The sequence below is a fragment of the Papilio machaon genome, chromosome 22, assembly GCF_912999745.1.
Source record: "Papilio machaon chromosome 22, ilPapMach1.1, whole genome shotgun sequence".
Classification (NCBI taxonomy): Eukaryota; Metazoa; Arthropoda; class Insecta; order Lepidoptera; family Papilionidae; genus Papilio; species Papilio machaon.
The window spans coordinates 4,821,897-4,841,199 of record NC_060007.1 but is presented as its reverse complement, the minus strand read 5'-3'; the positions used below and the strand labels follow the sequence as shown (position 1 = coordinate 4,841,199).

Genomic DNA, 19,303 nt, shown 5'->3' with positions numbered 1-19,303 from the left:
AAACTAGAGGGTTGCATAAATAAATTCAAAACCAAACATTTTATTAAGAACACTGCAAGACCATCATAGTAAAGCGTAAACCAAAACCAATAGTGGTGTCAATCCATATATAGCAACCGCATTACTCTTAGTTTCCCCTTCGATTTCATCTTGGCCGTATCCAATTTGCTGGGCCTGGTCTAACACTGGAGAACTGGGGTATTCCGGTTCTAGACTGGGCAGCTCGGGCTGATCTTGATCTTCTGATTGCTCCTGATAAAGTATTACACGTTATTAAGTGACTTAACAGTTGGAACAATTTATAGAATAATACAACATTTAGAACATTTTATAGCAAACTAGCTGTCGCCCGTGACTCCGTCCGCACGGAATTAAAACAAGACTTAATACAGTCAAAACCGTTTATAACGACATCGTTTAGAACAACATACCGGTTAAATTGACCAAAATCAAAGGTCCTGGCTGAATGTTATATACATATCTTTCCTATTAATACCTGTCACCGGTTGTTACAACTATCGGTTTTTACGACTCAATATGAGTAGTCCCTTCGATGTCGTTATAACAGATTTTGACTGTACATAGCCTATGTGTTAAAAGTACAAGAATAAATGATGAGATATGCTATTGTCTGTAGAAGTTTCGAGATTTTATAGAGATTTCTAATATAATTTTGAAAAATTTCTGGTACCGCAGTTCGAAAGTATGGTAAACCTAAAATAGAAAATTTAAAAAACAAACACATGGAATTAAAATTCTTCATTATATTTGAACCTAGAGAGCTTCGGTGGCTCCGGGGTTAGCAGTTAGGGGGTAGCACTTGACTTGCAATCTACAGGTCCTGGGTTCGAATCCCGACATGTACCAATATGTTTTTCGATTTTCGATTTACATATGAACATTTATCCGACGTTCTTGTGTTGAAGGAAATCATCGTAATGCAACCTACATATATCTGAGAAATTCAATAATATGTGTGAAGTCAAACAACCCGCACTGGGCTGTGGTTGACTATGTCCTAGTCCCCCTAACTTAGGGTAGGCTCCGAGCCCCTCAGTGGAGACGTATAGTGAGCTGATGATGAATCCGAACCTAACCTGAACCTAACTTATCGCATAGGGTAAATAAATTAATTTGAATAAATAATATCAGATTTAAATGAGTCCTTACCATTTCTTCGCCGCTGGATCGTGGCAGTTTTGCCAAAATATCACCCCTCTCATTAGCCGGCAATTCCTTGGGCTGTAAGGAATACATTGATTGATTGACCTTCTTTTTAAGAGAAATGACTATCTATTGTTTGGTTTAGTTAATTAAAATTTTATTTAAATATTGATTATTGACAATGTTTTATTCCTTTTTCCACGAAACTCTTATTCATCTGAGTTACCAGTATTCGTATACATCCTTAACTCCTTTGTGAACCTCCATGCGATAAGTTAAGTGTTTGAAAGGGAAGGGATAGTCATAAAAAACATTCAAATCTCTACCAATAGCTTGTTCGTCAGTTAGTACTCGATGATCCCGTACAAAAACTCCAAATGAAGACTTAAAGCAAAGTGGTAGATGAAAGGCAAACTATTCTTTGACTTTTCACTACTATTCTAGACTATTGCGGCTCTTAGAAATATAATAAAGAAAATATTCACCGTAGTATCGAAGTCATTTAAAGGAGTAATTTCTTCTGTTTGCTTCTGAAACATGTTGAGCGGTGTCACATTTTGTATGAACTCTTCCATAATAAACCTCGCTCGCGCTATCACGGGCTCAAGTACGCGCAAATGTTTCGCGATGTCTGTCGGTTTGGTAGACATCAGGTACTTGTTAACCTGGAACAAATTTTCTATTAAAGAGCTACATTCCAACTTCCATTCCCATCGCTAAAGCATCTTATAGTGGCCTATATTATTTTTCTAATTAAAATTATTCACGGTTAATTGATAGAAGAGCCACTTTAACTTTTAAAGATATGTAGTTAGGAGACCAATTTTGATCAAGAAAATGTTATGAAACCAATGTATTCCGAGATTACGGTACAGCCATTCCCTTGTTTTCTTTCTATTCTATCTACATGTTTATACATTTCCTGCCTAATCTTTCCTACCTGCTGCTTCTTTCCTACTTTCAAACATTCGTTCCTCCTTCCTATTACTCCGTTCTTTCCTAAATAAATAATGGCAACACCGACGCTTACTGATCATTATATCGATACCTTCAATAACTCAGCATTGTATAATTTAGAAAAAATTATTCTGGCTTACTTTTAAAAGTGGGCACCATCCATTATTTCTAGTCGTGCTGGTATCAGTTACCAACATCCACACAATGGCCAGGATTCTAGGGAAGGTTATGTGGGGCTCCCCCATCATCATCATCGGAGTCTTCACCAGGGATTCAAGGTCAGGCTCCGAGTCCAACATCGACGTCTCCACTAGTAGCTTTGTTCGTACAAGCACATGGATCAATTCTGGTACTAGTACGCCATCGTCTCCTTCTAGATTCCTAAAAATAATAATCCCTAATTATACATTGTTTAAAACGTGTTAAATAACCATGAGACTCTGTGTACGGCAGTAACGTACTTGAGCAATTCCAGCATCAACTTCCCCACCTTCCCAGACGAGGGTCTCGGGTAATTAATACATTCCGTGGTGATGATCCTAGCCGGCGCGGACGGCTCCGTCTCGTAAGCAGCCACCAGCTCCCGCTGACGCGTATCCTCAGCTGCCAGCCAGTCCAGCGTCAACGCGGACCTGTATGCCTGTATTCCGGATATTGTTATCCGGGTGACATTGCCGGGAGCATAATAATAATCTTCCCCTTGGACCTGGAAAGATTCAAATATAAGGTCTAAAGAATGTAGAAGCAGACAAATTGTCCCACCAAAAAAACGTAGCTCTTACGGCTGCCATATACGGATTGCTTGAAGCAGTGAATAATGCTTTAGTGACGACTGTAAGCAGAGGTTCGTGTATGGTAAACGTTGACTGCTGATCGCCCAATTCCCACAAGCTGTCATTACCTAATGTTTGAAGTAGTCCATATATGGCGGCCTTTAGCTGCTTTTAGTGTTCTCGGTGTTCAGACTCATTTTTAGATGCTTATTAGCCCCCTAAAAACTAAATTATGGAATCTTACCGTGCGCCTGGATTTTCGATTAAGTAATTTAACCGGATCTTGGCGTCTCGAATCTTCGAAGACTAAATTCTTTCTTGTCGCTACCCATCTCTCTTGAGAAGATGCGTTATTTGCATTCTGTGCGTAATAATAAACATGCAAAAAAATGTATTGACTACAGAGATGATTTTTAAAGGCAAATTGATTTCTGTATTGATCTAATGCTGGCAATTACAACTATTAGGATATTCGTTTCTATCTTACTTCTTACTAATATTATAAATGCGAATGTTTGGATGGGTGGATGTTTGTTTGAAGATATCTCCAGAACGGCTCAACGGATCTTAATGAAATTTGGGATAGATGTAGAACAATGTCTGGAAGAACACATAGGCTACTTAAGCTTTATTTTTAATTTCGCACGGACGGAGTTTCTATCTAAATATAAAAGCGTTATTTAAAAAAAAACGACTACTTACAATGTTATTTTAATTTAAAAATGGAATTGTTTATTGTATAACAAAGTAAAATACATAAAAGATAAGTACAAAAGTAGAACGATATGGGCCGCTTGAAATTCGAATTATATTACGTTTATTAAAAACTTTTTCAATTCTATCCGCCTTGTGAAAGTGAAGCGATAACTCAAATGAGTTTTTGATATTTTATATTGAAATTGAAACGAAATAATTATAATGAGACGAGATAAAAAGCTTTCACGACCTTCACTGCTACACTACGGAGTATAGGCAGACATAGGTATTTAAATCAGATCATACCATTGGTTATTTTGAACATTTTCCTTCTTTGGCATATTTTTTAAAGAGTTATTGCTAAGTAATTTCATATAAAAATTCTTTACACTGAAAACGTTACAAGAAGACTAAATGGTAAAAAAAACGATATTTTTTTACTGTCATTTATTTTAAACAGAGATCTAGCTAAATTTCATAAAGTTTTCCGTGGTTCCGTTAAATAAATTTATACCATAAAAATGTTAAATGGCCAACCCCAAAACAAGGTGTAAGGATAAGACTTTATTACAAGGGATATTTCAAAACAACTTGTTTCCGTCCGTCTCGGCACTCGAGCAATTTTCTTAAATTTAATTAAGACCAAGTTAATTTGTTATTAAGGCGTAAAACATTAATCTTGTGAAAGTTTTACATTGTATTATAGAGGTATAGGAGCAGGTATACTAATATTGTATCTATCCTTTTCCAGTAGTACCTATAATAATACGTTGGTAACCTTCCTTTTTAATGATAAAAAAGATGGGAATAAAATTATTGGGAAGGTAGAAAATTTACCTGATATTCTAAAACTCATAATTAATAGAAAAATAGAATTATATCTTTGTAACTTATTTACTTTTGTGTGATTGGGAAAGGATTCATCAAAAATAGTGGAAGACTCCAGTAACAACATCTACTGAACCAATGGGACAGCTCGACCGTTGCAATATCTTCGTAAACAGACGTAAAGTTTTTTTTATAGGTGAAGGGGGCAAACGAGCAACGGACCACCTAAAGTTATTTGATCCGACGCCCATGGACATCCGCAACGCCAGAGGAATCGCAGATGCGTTGCCGGCCTTTAAGTGGAAATAATCCTGCGTTTCGTCTGATGAGTATGCGTGTAGGAGCAATAATTTTAGTCCACTTTCCCTTCCTACCGTTTTCTTATAAGGAAAGGATGAGAAGAGAAAATGGATTTGACGGAGCTCTGCTGAAATCTACTTTCCTCCGTCGCTATTTCGGCGAATTCAAGTGTCAGAATGATGAATGAAACGTATGCTAGCTTATTAAAAGACTTTGTTAGAACCAAATTGATTAGAATGAAGTATAGTGACCTTTCTTTGACTTAAAATTAAAATTCATGTTTTATTCTCCGCTTTTAAACAACGGAAGGATTTAAAATGTTTCGTGACTTAGAGGAAATTACAGTCCCCCACAAAAACTCGGCGCACTGACAATTTTATGAGGCTGAAAACTAAACTGCCCCTGACTAAGGGGAACTTTTTATATTTTACGACTTTTATTTCAAGTCGACGACTTTTTACGGTTTCATTTTTTAAATATTAATATTAAGAAACTTTCATTTGACTTGAATTAAAATTCATAGAAGAAAAATGTGAATACAAAATACACTAACATTTCTTAGACTATAAATGAAAGCCTAATTAATCAACACTAATAACACAGGACTAACTGTAGAAGAAGCGAGAGAAGTGTGCCAGGGCTGCGCCGAATGGAGGTCTGTGGTCTCTATCTACCCCTCTGGGTTAGGTACGGGCGTGAGAAATAACAGAGAATTAACAGTCGGTAACATTTCTAAGAAACGGAGGCTAGGCTACAGACTTGAGAACACATTTAATTGCTTCTGGAATTATCTAATACTAACTCTCGCCCGCGACTCCAACCGCGCGGAATTAAAAAAAAAAACTTAATAAGTAGCCTATGTGTTCTTCCAGACTATGTTCTACATCTGTCCCAAATTTCATCAAGATCCGTTGAGCCGTTCCGGAGATAACCTCAAACAAACATACATCCATCCAAACATTCGCATATATTAGTAAAAGTATGATAAGATTATAGATAAAAAATAAGAATAGAATAATAGAATATTTGGAAAAGGGAAAAAAATATCTAATCGTAAATTAGTAAATACATACCACCGCACATAACGTGAGGATTAAAAATATAAATAAAAACATTATGAAAAACTTAAAATTTTAACAAAATCGGAATAAACCATTCTGGCATTTAGGACAATGTGTCAAAAATTGATAGAAAGCCAAAGAGAAGATTATGTGTTTTCTTTATTCAGCAGACAAAGAGCCAAGAATTTAAGTCCAAGAAAATTATAGATTAAAAAATCATTAGCAGTCTATTAAGACCTAGGCTTAAACTGATAGCTTCCATGCAATTAGCAGAAAAAAGGTAACGTCGCTGGTGAGGGACTCCGTTGAGTGACAACAACATCCTGAAAACCAATAGCTGGTGACCCAAAGGCGCCTGATCTGAGGCATCTTATGTGGACTATGACTCATTAGCCCACTGCTGGTCATATGCCTTCCCCAAAGATCGCCACGATGATCAGTCCTGTACAACCCACATCCAGGATACTCCCGCAACCTTGACCAGATCATCGGTCCTGTCCACGCTGCGTCCTGCTTCCTAATTATTTAAATTTCTAGTTTTGTAAGTTACTAGCAAAATATGGATTTCTGTTTGTCCGAAATAAAGAAATTTGAATTTAATTTTTTATTAAAAAATATATTAATGCGTTAGTGGAATAAGGATTTTCGTCTCCATAAAAAAGCGGCTTTTTTGTGCAAAATAAAAATACAGATTATAAAATATAATTTATTGATGTCATATAGAATTAACACTTATTCTAAATAGGACCTTATTTTAATAACAATAAATATCAATATATATTGACATACACATTTCTTATCATATGAACATATTTCGTCAGCACCATTGAGATAGTTATCGGAAGGAAAATGTAAATATGTATTTTTTTAATTTTAAATGTATATATAATTTTATCAAAAATATAAACGCTAAAGGTAAAAAAAGATCAAGAAAACACCTTGTTTGATATTTGTAGCTATTAAATTATTTTACATTAAACATACTTTAAATAGTATAACGTAAAATATTCAAAAATCTCAAGTCTTACATATTATTAGAATTTATTATTCACTAGCTGGTTCCGTGCGGCTTCATCCGCATTAAATTCCATTATTTTTGTTACACAGAAAAACTTTGCTTTATTGTTTACATTACGTAAAATTACAAATGTCAAAATTCAAATGACAACGAAGGAACGCCATTGGCTAATTACCGTAACCATGGCAACCAACTTTTTGATTTGGCTTTCAATTTATGTCCCTTTCTCGCAGGACAATTTTCTTTCAATTTACTCACTCCCCGAGTTTAATGGCGTGAAAATATATAACCTAAAGCGTGTCATAAGTATAGGGCTTTATATTACAAAAAGAATTATCCAAAAATATGCAGTGATTGCTACGATACTTAGTAATAAAGAAGTTTGTGTTGACGCTTTATTATATTAATAGAGATTAAAAATTCCAAAATCAGGCTCAAAATATGTACAATAACAAATATACTTTCCTTTGATATAATATATGAAATGAATCTTATAAAATATTTTACAATTATGTATGTAAATATTTTATTAAAAATCACACCTTATATACATAAATCATAAAAGAGTGAAAGTTTAGTTAATGTCAATTAGTTGCAGAAAAGAACAATATTTTACACAATATTTTATAAAATTGTATTTAAAAAAATCTACAATCATTAAAAATACACCTAAAATTGATCGCGATTTACAAACAAAAATCATTTTTACTTAATTTTTTTTTTTATTTTATGACCTAGTAACATAGACATTTAAGTTTTTACTTAATAATTTAAAAAGGTTACGGATAAGTGCCTACTTCCACATAGTGATTATCCGTACACGGACAGTCACGTACACAATAGTTGTAAGAAGTTGCACGTTTTATTTCCACTGGCACGAATTTTCTACACAATGAAACGCTGCTAACCGCTTAGTGAAAATAGACACTTACATAGAACAAACATTATTACTAAGCGTATACATTAACAAGGCTATCTGAACCGGTGGGTATAAGTCAATCTAAATTATAACAGCTCAATAGCGCCCTCCTGTCACTAGATCATCTTTGTACTGTCGCTATTGTGATTTTTTTCTTTTGTAATTGTCAACGTCTAAGTAGGTTTTATATATATTCTGACAGATACAAATCGCGATAGCAGCGCCTCTTACCAGTTCAGATATCCTTGTTTGAATATAAAAGCACCTTTTTACTAGAATATAATATTTTTTTAAATCACAACATCATAAGGGAATAATTCTAAACATTTAAGGGTTGATAAATTTTAATTTCATAATGAATTGTTTTTTTTTATTTGAAAGAACATAAATTACCAGAAGAATTTATCAACACTAAAATTTTTAAAATTGTCCTTTAAAGTTATGGTTTAAAAAATATGACGTTGTTTTTGTAAAGAGGTTATATGAAAAATGTACTTTTAAATTAATAATTTACTATAAAATCTCCATAATAATGTGACTGAATAATTGTATATTTAATATTTAAATAAATTACATGCCGTTGTATGCGGGACCACCACCACCTTCCGGCACCACCCAGTTGATATTTTGTGAAGGGTCCTTTATATCACATGTCTTACCTTTTAACAAACAATTTATTCATTATCAGTATACTAGCTTTTACCCGCGACTCCGTCCGCGCGAAATAAAAAAATGCACACAAGATAAAAAAGTTCCTATGTCCGTCTCCTAGTTCTAAGCTACCTCCCCATCAATTTTCAGCTAAATCAGTTCGACCGATCTTGAGTTATAAACAGTGTAACTAACACGACTTTCTTTTATGTATATAAGATAGTTATGAATTAAAAAAATCTAACTGACTGGAATCAATCAAATTTGACTTAGTGTTGAATTTTTTTTTTCAATTTTTATTATTCATATCTACACAAAAAAAATTACACTGTCTGTATGTAATATTCAAAAAAAAAATCCTAAACATATTTGTATTACTGGATAATGAAAAACCAATTTTTATAATTTCTATCTATCTATATGTCTATCAGCAAGTCTACGTTTGTTCTGCCTAATGTCAAAAACAATTAGGCCTATTTAAACGGAACTTTTACTAAAACGTAGCTTATGTATTCAGGAATAACTTAGGCTATTTTTTATTCCGCGCTGACGAAAATCGAGGGCGTACACTAGTCAAAAGCTATGTGTATCTTCAATTCTAGAATACTTCGAAAGGAACATAAAATTAAGTTAATACTCACAATGTATACAGTTTTGTGCATTTATTTGTAATCGCTGTCCCTCACCGGTCTCCATCGGTACAAATTCATATACACCTGTAATTTGTAAATTAATGTTTATAATCTCACTAGAGATATTATAAAATGACAAATAAAAGAAACTAACACTATTTAATGTCAAATTTAACATTTTCATCATCAGCTCACTACACGTCCCCACTAAGAGGCTCGAAGCCTACCCCAAGTTAGGGGTGACTAGGCCATAGTCAACCACGCTGGCACAGGGCGGGTTAACTTCACACATATCATTGAATTTCTTCTCAGATATGTGCAGCATCATGATGTTATCCTTAATCTTAAGAACGTCGGATAAACGTACATATGTAAATCGAAAATTGAAAAACACATTGGTACATGGCGGAATTCGAACCCAGGACCTGCAGATTGCAAGTCAAGATCTTAACCCCTGAACCACCAACGCTCTTTTAACATTTACTTTGTAACAAAAAAATTGTCAAAATATGACATCAGTTTTTGTTCCGATGCTACTGAATTTGAGTTAAGCATCATTTAGAATCTAGATACTTTAAAATATTAACCTGCGGGACAGAATCTTCCTTCAGGACCATCGAAAACTGCGAGATTTGTTTTAACTGGAACGGAGTCATCTTTTAACGTCAAATGTGGCGGTTGGTCCGCTTCGTGATTTGTACCTGAAAAAAAAACATTTTAAAACTTAAAGTTTAAAGGAATCTATATATACAAAAGAAAGTCGTGTTAGTTACACTATTTTATTACACTCAAGATCGGTCGAACTGATTTAGCTGAAAATTGATGGGGAGGTAGCTTAGAACTAGGAGACGGACATAGGAACTCTTTTATCTTGTTTGCATTTTTTTTATTCAGCGCCGACGAAGTCGCGAGAAAAAGCTAGTTTCAAATAAATAAAATTATGAAAACAGTATTAAGTGTAAAAAAGCGTTTTTTACATTCGAATAAACAAAATTTGATTAAGTAACCAAACTGGTTAACATCATTGAATTCAATGATCATGTTATTGTGCACAGATTGTTAAAATACAAAATTAAATTATTGATGTTAACTAGCTGTCGACTGCGACTCCGTCCGAACTGAATTAGAAAAAAACTTAATAAGTAGCCCATATGTTCTTCCAGATCTATGTTCTAAATCTTTGCTAAATTTCATCAAGAACTGTTGAGCCGTTCCGGAGATACCTTCAAACATCCATCCATCCATCCAAACATTTACATTTATAATATTAGTAAGATTACATACCAGTTAAAGCGACTGACGATAGTAAATCAAATGTGACCACTCCGTCTGGTTTAGGATATTCAATTGGCTGACATTCTTTAGCCGGCTTCAATCTCGAGTGATCAGCGCCTGAAATAAACAAAAATACAAAAAAAATATATAATAATTTTAAAACTAGTTACTGTAAATCATTATTGTTTATTAGAAATGTGTAGATCAGGTCTGAACCGATTCAAAAATTCAGCTCACATTGACTTGAACCGTTCAACTGCTTCTTAACAAATAAATTTGCAGTTCATGACTCAACTACAAATTACACAAATTGAACTGATCTGCGAGTCACACAAACTGAACTGATCTGCGAGTCATACAAATTGAACTGATCTGCGAGTCACACAAATTGAACTGATCTGCGAGTCATATGTGTTTCACATATACGAAGTGAGTTGATCTGCAAGTCATTAATCTTATTTCAATTATTATGACTATTGTTAATACTATTTTTTTTTATCAATTCCAAACAAGTGACATTTATTATAGACTAGCTGTCGCTCGCTACTCCGTCCACGCGGAATTAAAAAAAGTAATTAGTAGTCTATGTGTTCTTCCAGACTATGTTCCACATCTGTGTTAAATTTCATCAATACACTTTGACCTGTTCCGGAGATACCTTCAAACATCCATCCATCTAAACATTCGCATTTATAATATTAGTAAGATAAGAAACTAAGGAGATATTTATCCAACTAAAGGAAATAATCACAGGTGGGCACAGTTAATCGAAAAGTTAACTTCGTTAATCGTTAAAGCGTTAATTAAAAAATTAACTTCGTTAATCGTTAAAGCGTTCAATTCTCGAAAATTTAACGCAAGTTAAAGTTAATCGTTAACAGTTAACCATACCAAAATTATACATACTAATTTCACACTTTTGTGGCGACACTTGTTTAAAATAGTAATTTTACTATATATTCTATAACACATTAGTATTAGAGACAAGTATGAAAAAAGAAGAATGCATTATAGTATATTTCATTACGAGTGCGGAAAGCCTGTCACTGCAAAGAGTTAGGACAAATGTCTACCCGAGCCGAGGCGCAGCTGAAGGTGAGGGTTGACAGTTGGAACAAGTTCTAATGACAGTTCCGCACGTGCACTGAACAACTATTTTTAATACAGTTGCGAAAAAATGAAGCAATTTAATAGAATAATAAAAACACAATAAACTCAACTTACTAAAATGTTTGAAAAATGGCGCCAACCGTAAAAGAATACAAACAGAGATTTTTTTTGGTTTTCTTCACCCATTCTGGGTAGGCAAAGGGAACTATGCCCAAACGGCCGAGTCTTCAGTACATTATTTTTATTGATATGAAATGAAAATGAAATTTAATGAGATGAAATAAAATGAAACCTAACCTAATTCATTGAATAAAATCATTAAATCTGATATTGTAACAAATTAGGAGCTTCTTTTTAGCAATATTTGCATGAATCATAAAAACTTCAATGATTTTTTTTTTTTGTATAAACATCGTGGTTGGTTTTTTTCTTTTTAATAGAAATTATTTTGACAGTTGGGAAAGAGAACGCACGAGTTTGGAAAAGCTAAAGAAAAAGCACGAGTAAAAAGTGTTTTAATACAGTTGCTCAAAAAGGGATTGGAGGGTATTGCAGGGACGAAGAGCATTCGGAATGTGGGCTATTACATACTCTTGCTTTTATATACTCGTAATGAAATATACTATTTCGAACCTTCTTTTAATTTTTGTCCTGTTGGTCACGTCTTTCCCGGACGCTCTGATGCATCACACTTGCACGCAAACTTCACATATATCAATTATCAACGCGTTCGTTTACCATTTGAGTCGCCGACAGTCGCCCGTCATAGCTGAACTTACGAGCGTGGCGTGGCGCGTAATTAAAACAAAATGACAGCACGTCTTCAAGTCTCTAATTTAACGATTAACGGACTTTTATTAACGGAAGTTGAGTTTAACGGAAGTTAACAAAAGCGTTAACACTTTTTGAAGTTAACTTAAAAGTTAATCCGTTAAGCAAAATGTTAACTTCGTTAATTAACGATTAACGGATTAACGAGTTAATGCCCAGCTCTGGAAATAATATTTAATAGTTTGATCGTAGAATTTTTTAATTTACTTATTTATAACGAGATTTTAAGTTAAATAATATCATACCTCCATGGCTAAATGTCCAAGGTTCTTTGCCGCGGACTAATGTTGAGAATGCGGAGTAACCGACGCCGCCGTACAAACCTAGCTTAGTGTGGAACGACGGCCGACAATTACGGACTTGCTGGAATACAAATAACATACATATAACCAATTTGACACGATACTCACTTTACATAAACATCGTAAATAACATATAACAATGACTAATTAAAAAAAACATGACATAGATAAACAACATCATCTTCCACACATATGTATGCAATCTGTGAATTTCAACTCGCTACAACTAAATAAATCTATATCTATAGATATATTGAGAAGCTGTATAGCCTACACTATAGGAGCATTTATTTATATATAGTTAAAATGTTAAGATGGATGTTTGGTGTAACAAGAGTGGATAGGATACGAAATCAGAATATAAAAGGAAGTTTGAAAGCAGCACTGGTAGTGGAAAAATTGAGAAGTAAAAGGTAAGCGTGGTATGGACATGTTATGAGGAGGGAAGAATCGCATGTGGCAAAGAGAATTTTAAGTATGAGTGTGGAGGTACACAGGTAGAGGTAGGCCTAGGAAGAGATGGATGGATTGTGTAAACGATGACATGATCAAGAAGGGGGGTGACAATGGAGATGATGGCAGATTGATTTGGAGGACGGAAACCTGGTGCCAATGCGACCTATTTTCCTATATGATTGAAACTTTAAGAGCCTCTCCTGTAAGTGGTGTCAATTTGCACATTGGCCCTTATTCAAAGGAGCCATCAAAATACATTTTTCTATAAATTTTTCCTATCTAGGTATCATCATCAGCTCACTAAATGTCCCCACTGAGGGGCTCGGAGTCTACCCTAAGTTAGTGGTGACTAGGACATAGTCAATGCTGACCAAGTGCGTGTTGACTTCACACATATCATTGAATTTCTTCTCAGATATGTGCAGCACCACGATGTTTTCCTTCATCGTAAGAACGTGGGATAAATGTACATATGTAAATTTAAAACACATTGGTACATGACGGGATTTGAACCCAGGTCCTGCAGATTGCAAGTCAAGTGCTTAACCCAGTGTTTCCCAAAGTGGGCGATAATGCCCCCTTGGAGGCGTTTGAAACCTAGGAGGGGGCGATAAGAGGCCCAAAAAATGGGGGGCATTGAAATTGATTAAAGTAATGAAATTGTGGTTTTTAAGTTTTAGGACTGAATAAAAATTAGGTTCTGAAATATAATTGATTTTCAAAGGGGACGGTGAAAGAAATAAGTTTGACAATCACTGGCTTAACCCCTGAGCCACCGACACTCTTTGCTTATAATGTAACAAAAAAATCTAAATTTACCTTCAATTCCTTATATACATATGATTCCTTCAGTTTATCTTCATATAGTGTTGGTACAATGCCTTTATCATGAGACGCTTCTCCTGACAAAATCAACTCCATCGCAGACTCAGCCGCCAACATACCTGTTACAAGACAAAGTATGTCCTAAATTTTAGGCTGATTTCTTTTATGTTATCTTATACAATTCTATATTTATAGTAGCCTATTATTTATTGTAGCCTATTTATTCGACCAGACAATGTTCTAAGTCTGTGCCAAATTTCATCTAGATCCATTGAGTCGTTCCGGAGATACCTTCAAACATCCCTCCATCCATCTAATTTATAATATTAGTAAGATTTTTATTAAATTACGATATCCACCCTCCTTTTAATTAAAGTGTCACTTTTAATTATACAACATTTAAATATTATTATTACGAAAGGCATAATTTTTAACACGAAAACTCGCTAATCATTGGTTATTGAGACCAAAATCCTTGTATAAAACATATTATTTATCTGTAGTCAAAGATAATGACCTAATTTTAGTCCTCTTTCCCTTCCCATTCTATTCTTATAAGGAAAGGATGGGAAGGGGAGGTGGATTTGATGGAGGAGATGCATAGGAAGGTTAAATATTCTCTTTTTGTGCGTCTCCTCCTTCCACAATTGAGGGTAGGCAACAAACATGCAATTGCAGTCTAAGGGCAGCGGTCGTTTCGCCATTTAGGCGAATTTATGTGACCACTTGCTCGTTTGCCACCTTGTAATATAAAAAAAAATGACAGGGATGAGTAGATGGATTTTATACAGGAATTTTGGTCTCAGAAACCAACAATAAAGATCAAATGTTAGCAAGATCTAAACAATTTAAATAAATAATACTGACCGCTCTTCATAGCATTATGTGTGCCTTTAATCCTGGGAACGTTGAGGTATCCCGCTGTATCTCCTATAAGACAGCCACCTGGGAACACCGGCACAGGCAAACACTGCCAACCTCCTTCTACCAGCGCACGCGCACCGTACGCGACACGAGCGCCACCTATATTTAATAACAAAATTAATAAAAAAAAAATTACAGACTATACCTCAACAACACTACTCTTTAAAATTAAGGCTATAATAAGTAATAATAAAATGTATTGTACATTAACAAGATAAAATATCTTAATCTATTCTGAAATTAAAAGTCTTTAACTTAACGGAAACCACATTTGTTACATGAGCAGTAAATCGACATACAAACTGTACAGTCAGAGCCTTTCGCGGTGTTCCACTTACAGTAAAATTACCTTACTCCTTACAAAATAACAAGAAACATTTAAATGTTCATGTTCAACGACTGTTGATGTTCAACAACTGTTTATGTTCAACGACTATTGATGTTCAACAACTGTTGATGTTCAACGGCTATTGATGTTCAATAACTGTTTATGTTCAACAACTGTTTATGTTCAACAACTGTTTATGTTCAACAACTGTTGATGTTCAACGACTGTTGATGTGGAATACCGACAGAATTCCCGACAGTACATTTTTAACGTAGTACTTATATATGTAACCAATGACTTGTCACATTATATAGGTCAAAAATTTAAAACAGATTTTATATTTACCTTCAAACATAGGCTTCACATATGGATGCAGTTTAAAACGCTGAAACTCTCTGAACGGGCTGAGGTATGGGTTGACATAGTCCAGACCCACCACAAAGCCCACCGCTACAAGTGGAGCCTCTCCCTCGGGGACATTGAGATGGTAGATGAAGGAACCCCCATATGTGTTCCTGTCTAGAGGCCAGCCTATCGTATGTTCTACTAAACCTGGCTTGTGGTGCTGGAAATTAATAAGAATCATCTATAAACATAATAATAAAATTAGATTGTCTATATGTATTAGTAAAAAAAAATGTTGCTAATATGAAAAACCAATTTTTAAAAGTTTTCTTAAAGTCTGTCTTTATGTCTTTCTGCAAAGCTTTGTAGGGGTACTTTCCGGAACTGCTGGACCGATATTGATGGGATTTTTACGGAAGATAGCTGATGGACGCGGGCATATTACATAGGCTAGTTATTTTTTAATTCAATACTGACTGCAAGGTAATTGACAAAATCATCCATCTAATTAATAATAATAAGACTAGAAAAGTTATAATGATTCATACCTCTGGTTTAACTTCCCACAGTTCCTTAAGTCCAATGCCATAAGACTGAGGTTCACTTTTGTCTCTTAAATTAAACTTATTAGAAACCATCTTTGTCAAATGTCCATGACATCCTGGAAGAAAACATATTTTATCTACTTTTTAGTTTCTGCAGTGCTTGTAGTATGCTCACTCAGGCAGGAGTTGACGGATTCAAAGCCATCATTAGAAAAAAGTCTGCTTCAATGCTCTGCAGACTGAGAGCTAGCTCCAACTCCATCCTGAGCACCATAGCATGGAGATTTGACTCTCTGCTGTTATTAGGAATTGTTCGTAGATGTATTTCGAACAATTAACTAGTAACAAAATAATTTGTATGAACTGTGTTATCTTATTTTACTAGCATAGTCGTAGGATCTGTTGTTTTCTTTCTTTATTTTACACTAACACTGTATAACTTGTCCGAAATAAAAGTTATTTTATTTTATTTATTTAAATGTGTAGGGGTACAATGACATGAGTAGGCCTAGGAAGAGATTGATTTTGTGAAAGGTAACATGATTACGAACGGAGTGATGACTGAGGTGACGGAAGACTGATCAATCTGGAGGATCAAAAACTGGCTGTGAGAGGAAGGAAAGGGAGATGGTGACCTAATTTTTAAATAAATATTTCTTTAATAGAGATTTAAAAAGCTTTAGAAAGAGCTAAAAAAAATGAATAATGTGTCTGATATCAACTAAATTTAGACATATCACTTACCTTCAGCAAATATAGTGATTTTGGAATGAAACTCCATGCCCCTTTCAAACATATCTTTGGGGCTGCCATCTTTAGCTATACCCACATCGCCCGTCGCTACTCCTTTGAGGGAACCGTCATCTCTGTATATTAGGTCTGCGCCTGCGCATCCCGGCCATACCTTGAAAATAATCATGTTAGTGTTTCTATCTAATTATTTCATTGGAAATGAATCTCAAATTATGTTTACTATCTATCCAACTAATACACATTTATTGTTAGTTTATACTGAACTCTAGTTTTTTCAGCCAGAGACACAAAATTACACAGTTTTTTCTATTTTATTTACAGCTAACAATATACTAATTTGTCGACAATTCTTTTAATTTATTACTTTGCTATGATTTTCTTTATCAATCAATATTTATGATTTTTTATAGATATATTTGTTTAATTAAAAAGCATACAGTACCTCAGCTCCTAATGCCTCCGCTTGTTCCGAGAGCCATCTCACCAGGTGTCCCAGTCTTACTACATAGTTGCCATGATTGTAATTAGGTAAGCCTGGAATGTACAGGTATTTGTATTTGTGTGTATTCCTTGTGATACAAAAAGAGTTGAAGAAAAATGACACATGTTTTATAAAAATTAGTTTTAGAATGTATGAACATAATACAATAAATTAAGTAAATATATATTTTTCACTTATATAAAAGGTGGTTGAAATCAAAGAAAAAATAAGTCGTATTTAAAATTACAGTTAAATCTTAGTAATTTTATAAATGCGAATGTTTGGATGGATGGGTGTTTGTTTGAAGGTATCTCCAAAACAACTCAACAAATCTCAATGAAATTTGACAGACTTAGATCATAGTGTGGAAGAACACATAGTCACCTTATGTGTTTTAATTCAGCGCGAACCGAGTTGCAGGCGACATCTAGTAAATTATATATTGTCACTGTACTTTTGCAAAATACATACCTGGAAATACTGGTATCGGAATCCTACCACTCTTTGTGAGTAAACCAAATTTATCAGAAGTAACAGGTGTGTTAAGAGGTGCACCCTTCTCTTTCCAATCGGGGATAAGTTCATTGAGTGCTATTGGGTCTACGCAGGCTCCAGACAATATATGACCACCGATCTCAGCTGCCTTTTCTAATAAGGTAACTCTTACTTCCTGCAATATGACATATCTATATATAACTAACTGAACACTTGGAAAACATTTATTTTTTATTTTTACAAGCCTTTTCAGGTGTCCTATGAACATCCTACCAAAGTTTCAAAACAATCTTTCCAGCAAATTAGGACCACTTGGAGAACAAACTATTGATGAATAGGATCCAGATGTACTCAAGTGACAAAAAATATGCTAATAAATCAATCCTTGTATGGCAGTTGTTTAACTTAAACAAAAATTATAGCTCACAGCCCCCTTTTCCTCGGCTATCTGTCTTGCTCTGATAGCTGCTGCCATTCCTGCTGGTCCTCCACCAATGATGAGGATATCTGTCTCCTCTGCCACTCGCTCCATATTTACATCTATGGGAATACATAAAGAAAATCTTATTAGCTTTTATTTCTATATTCTAGTTATTATATTATTATACTATCTACTATCAGCATAGTTGTATATTATTGTAAGGTTAACAACACTTGATATAAACGCGTGTATTTATTTTAACTGACCTTGACACTAATAAGAAATTTTAACTCTTATCAGAGCCATTTTTATAACAAATTCGAAAAAAGTCGAATGGCAAATGTTTAAAAAGTTTAACTCAAACAAAGATAGGCCACAGTGACGTTGATCAATTTAAACATGGTCGTAAAATAACGTTATCTTGATTAATAAAGAATTTTTCACTCACCTTTCCATCTCGGGTCTTTATCACGAGGATATACAGTGTAATGGGTGGTTATTTTTGGATAAACATCCGAATACAACCTCCTGGCTGCATTTGTTAGCCTCCCCACTAAAAAGTAAAAATAATTTGAATAAAATGTTATTGAAAAACAAAAACCAAAACATTGGACCAATCGATGAACTTTGAACTTTGATATTTGTTATGACATTGCATAAGCGTTCTAATTAATGTAACACACAAAATCTTTATTAACTAGAAATATCCAAATAATTTAAAGCTTTATACTACAAAATAAAAACAAAGTTTTAAATTTTAACTTCTCAAACAGCTGACGATAATAACTAAACTTTTAAAGTTAAATAAAACTTTAATATACGTTAACTTGGTAACAAAGACTTATATCTTCTAATACTAACTTATAATATTATTATCTTTTTAAGTAAGAAAGAATAACATATTAAAATATTTTATTTACCCTTGCGAGCCGAACTAACAATCGCTGTCGCCATCTTTACAACAACATTCGTCCGTTCCGTTCCGGAATGAAATTCGGTGAATGATGTCGACTGATTTTGACTGCCAACGTGTACTTACCACCCTCAATACCAAAACAAGGTGTTAAATCTATATTTCAAGAAAACAGTAATAATACCTAGAGTTGAAACATAAAAGTTTTATGTGTTTATGTGTAAAACTATGTAGGTACATAAAATTTGGGAAAAACTGATCAATATCAATTACGTTCACATTAAAATGCGCAACATACTT

General features: G+C 34.2%; 2 protein-coding genes across 2 annotated transcripts; both read right to left on the bottom strand.

Annotated features, from left to right (window-relative positions):
• Positions 1 to 21: 21 nt before the first annotated feature.
• On the bottom strand, positions 22 to 5,870 carry LOC106708208. Its single transcript, XM_045683593.1, has 7 exons — positions 5,792 to 5,870; positions 3,139 to 3,255; positions 2,583 to 2,827; positions 2,262 to 2,502; positions 1,650 to 1,829; positions 1,171 to 1,242; positions 22 to 252 (listed from the first exon to the last, which is right to left on the bottom strand). The coding sequence occupies exons 1-7, from the start codon at positions 5,831 to 5,833 to the stop codon at positions 64 to 66; spliced, it is 1,086 nt and encodes a 361-aa protein (XP_045539549.1). The 5' UTR covers positions 5,834 to 5,870; the 3' UTR covers positions 22 to 63.
• Positions 5,871 to 8,192: 2,322 nt separating this feature from the next.
• Positions 8,193 to 19,090, bottom strand: LOC106720793 (electron transfer flavoprotein-ubiquinone oxidoreductase, mitochondrial). Its single transcript, XM_045683512.1, has 15 exons — positions 19,011 to 19,090; positions 18,539 to 18,643; positions 18,097 to 18,209; positions 17,646 to 17,844; positions 17,136 to 17,227; positions 16,685 to 16,844; positions 15,944 to 16,056; positions 15,396 to 15,615; positions 14,666 to 14,821; positions 13,793 to 13,917; positions 12,461 to 12,578; positions 10,284 to 10,391; positions 9,587 to 9,700; positions 9,009 to 9,083; positions 8,193 to 8,375 (listed from the first exon to the last, which is right to left on the bottom strand). Exons 1-15 carry the CDS (start codon positions 19,042 to 19,044, stop codon positions 8,287 to 8,289), a joined length of 1,821 nt encoding a protein of 606 aa, XP_045539468.1. The 5' UTR covers positions 19,045 to 19,090; the 3' UTR covers positions 8,193 to 8,286.
• Between the last annotated feature and the right edge of the window lie 213 nt (positions 19,091 to 19,303).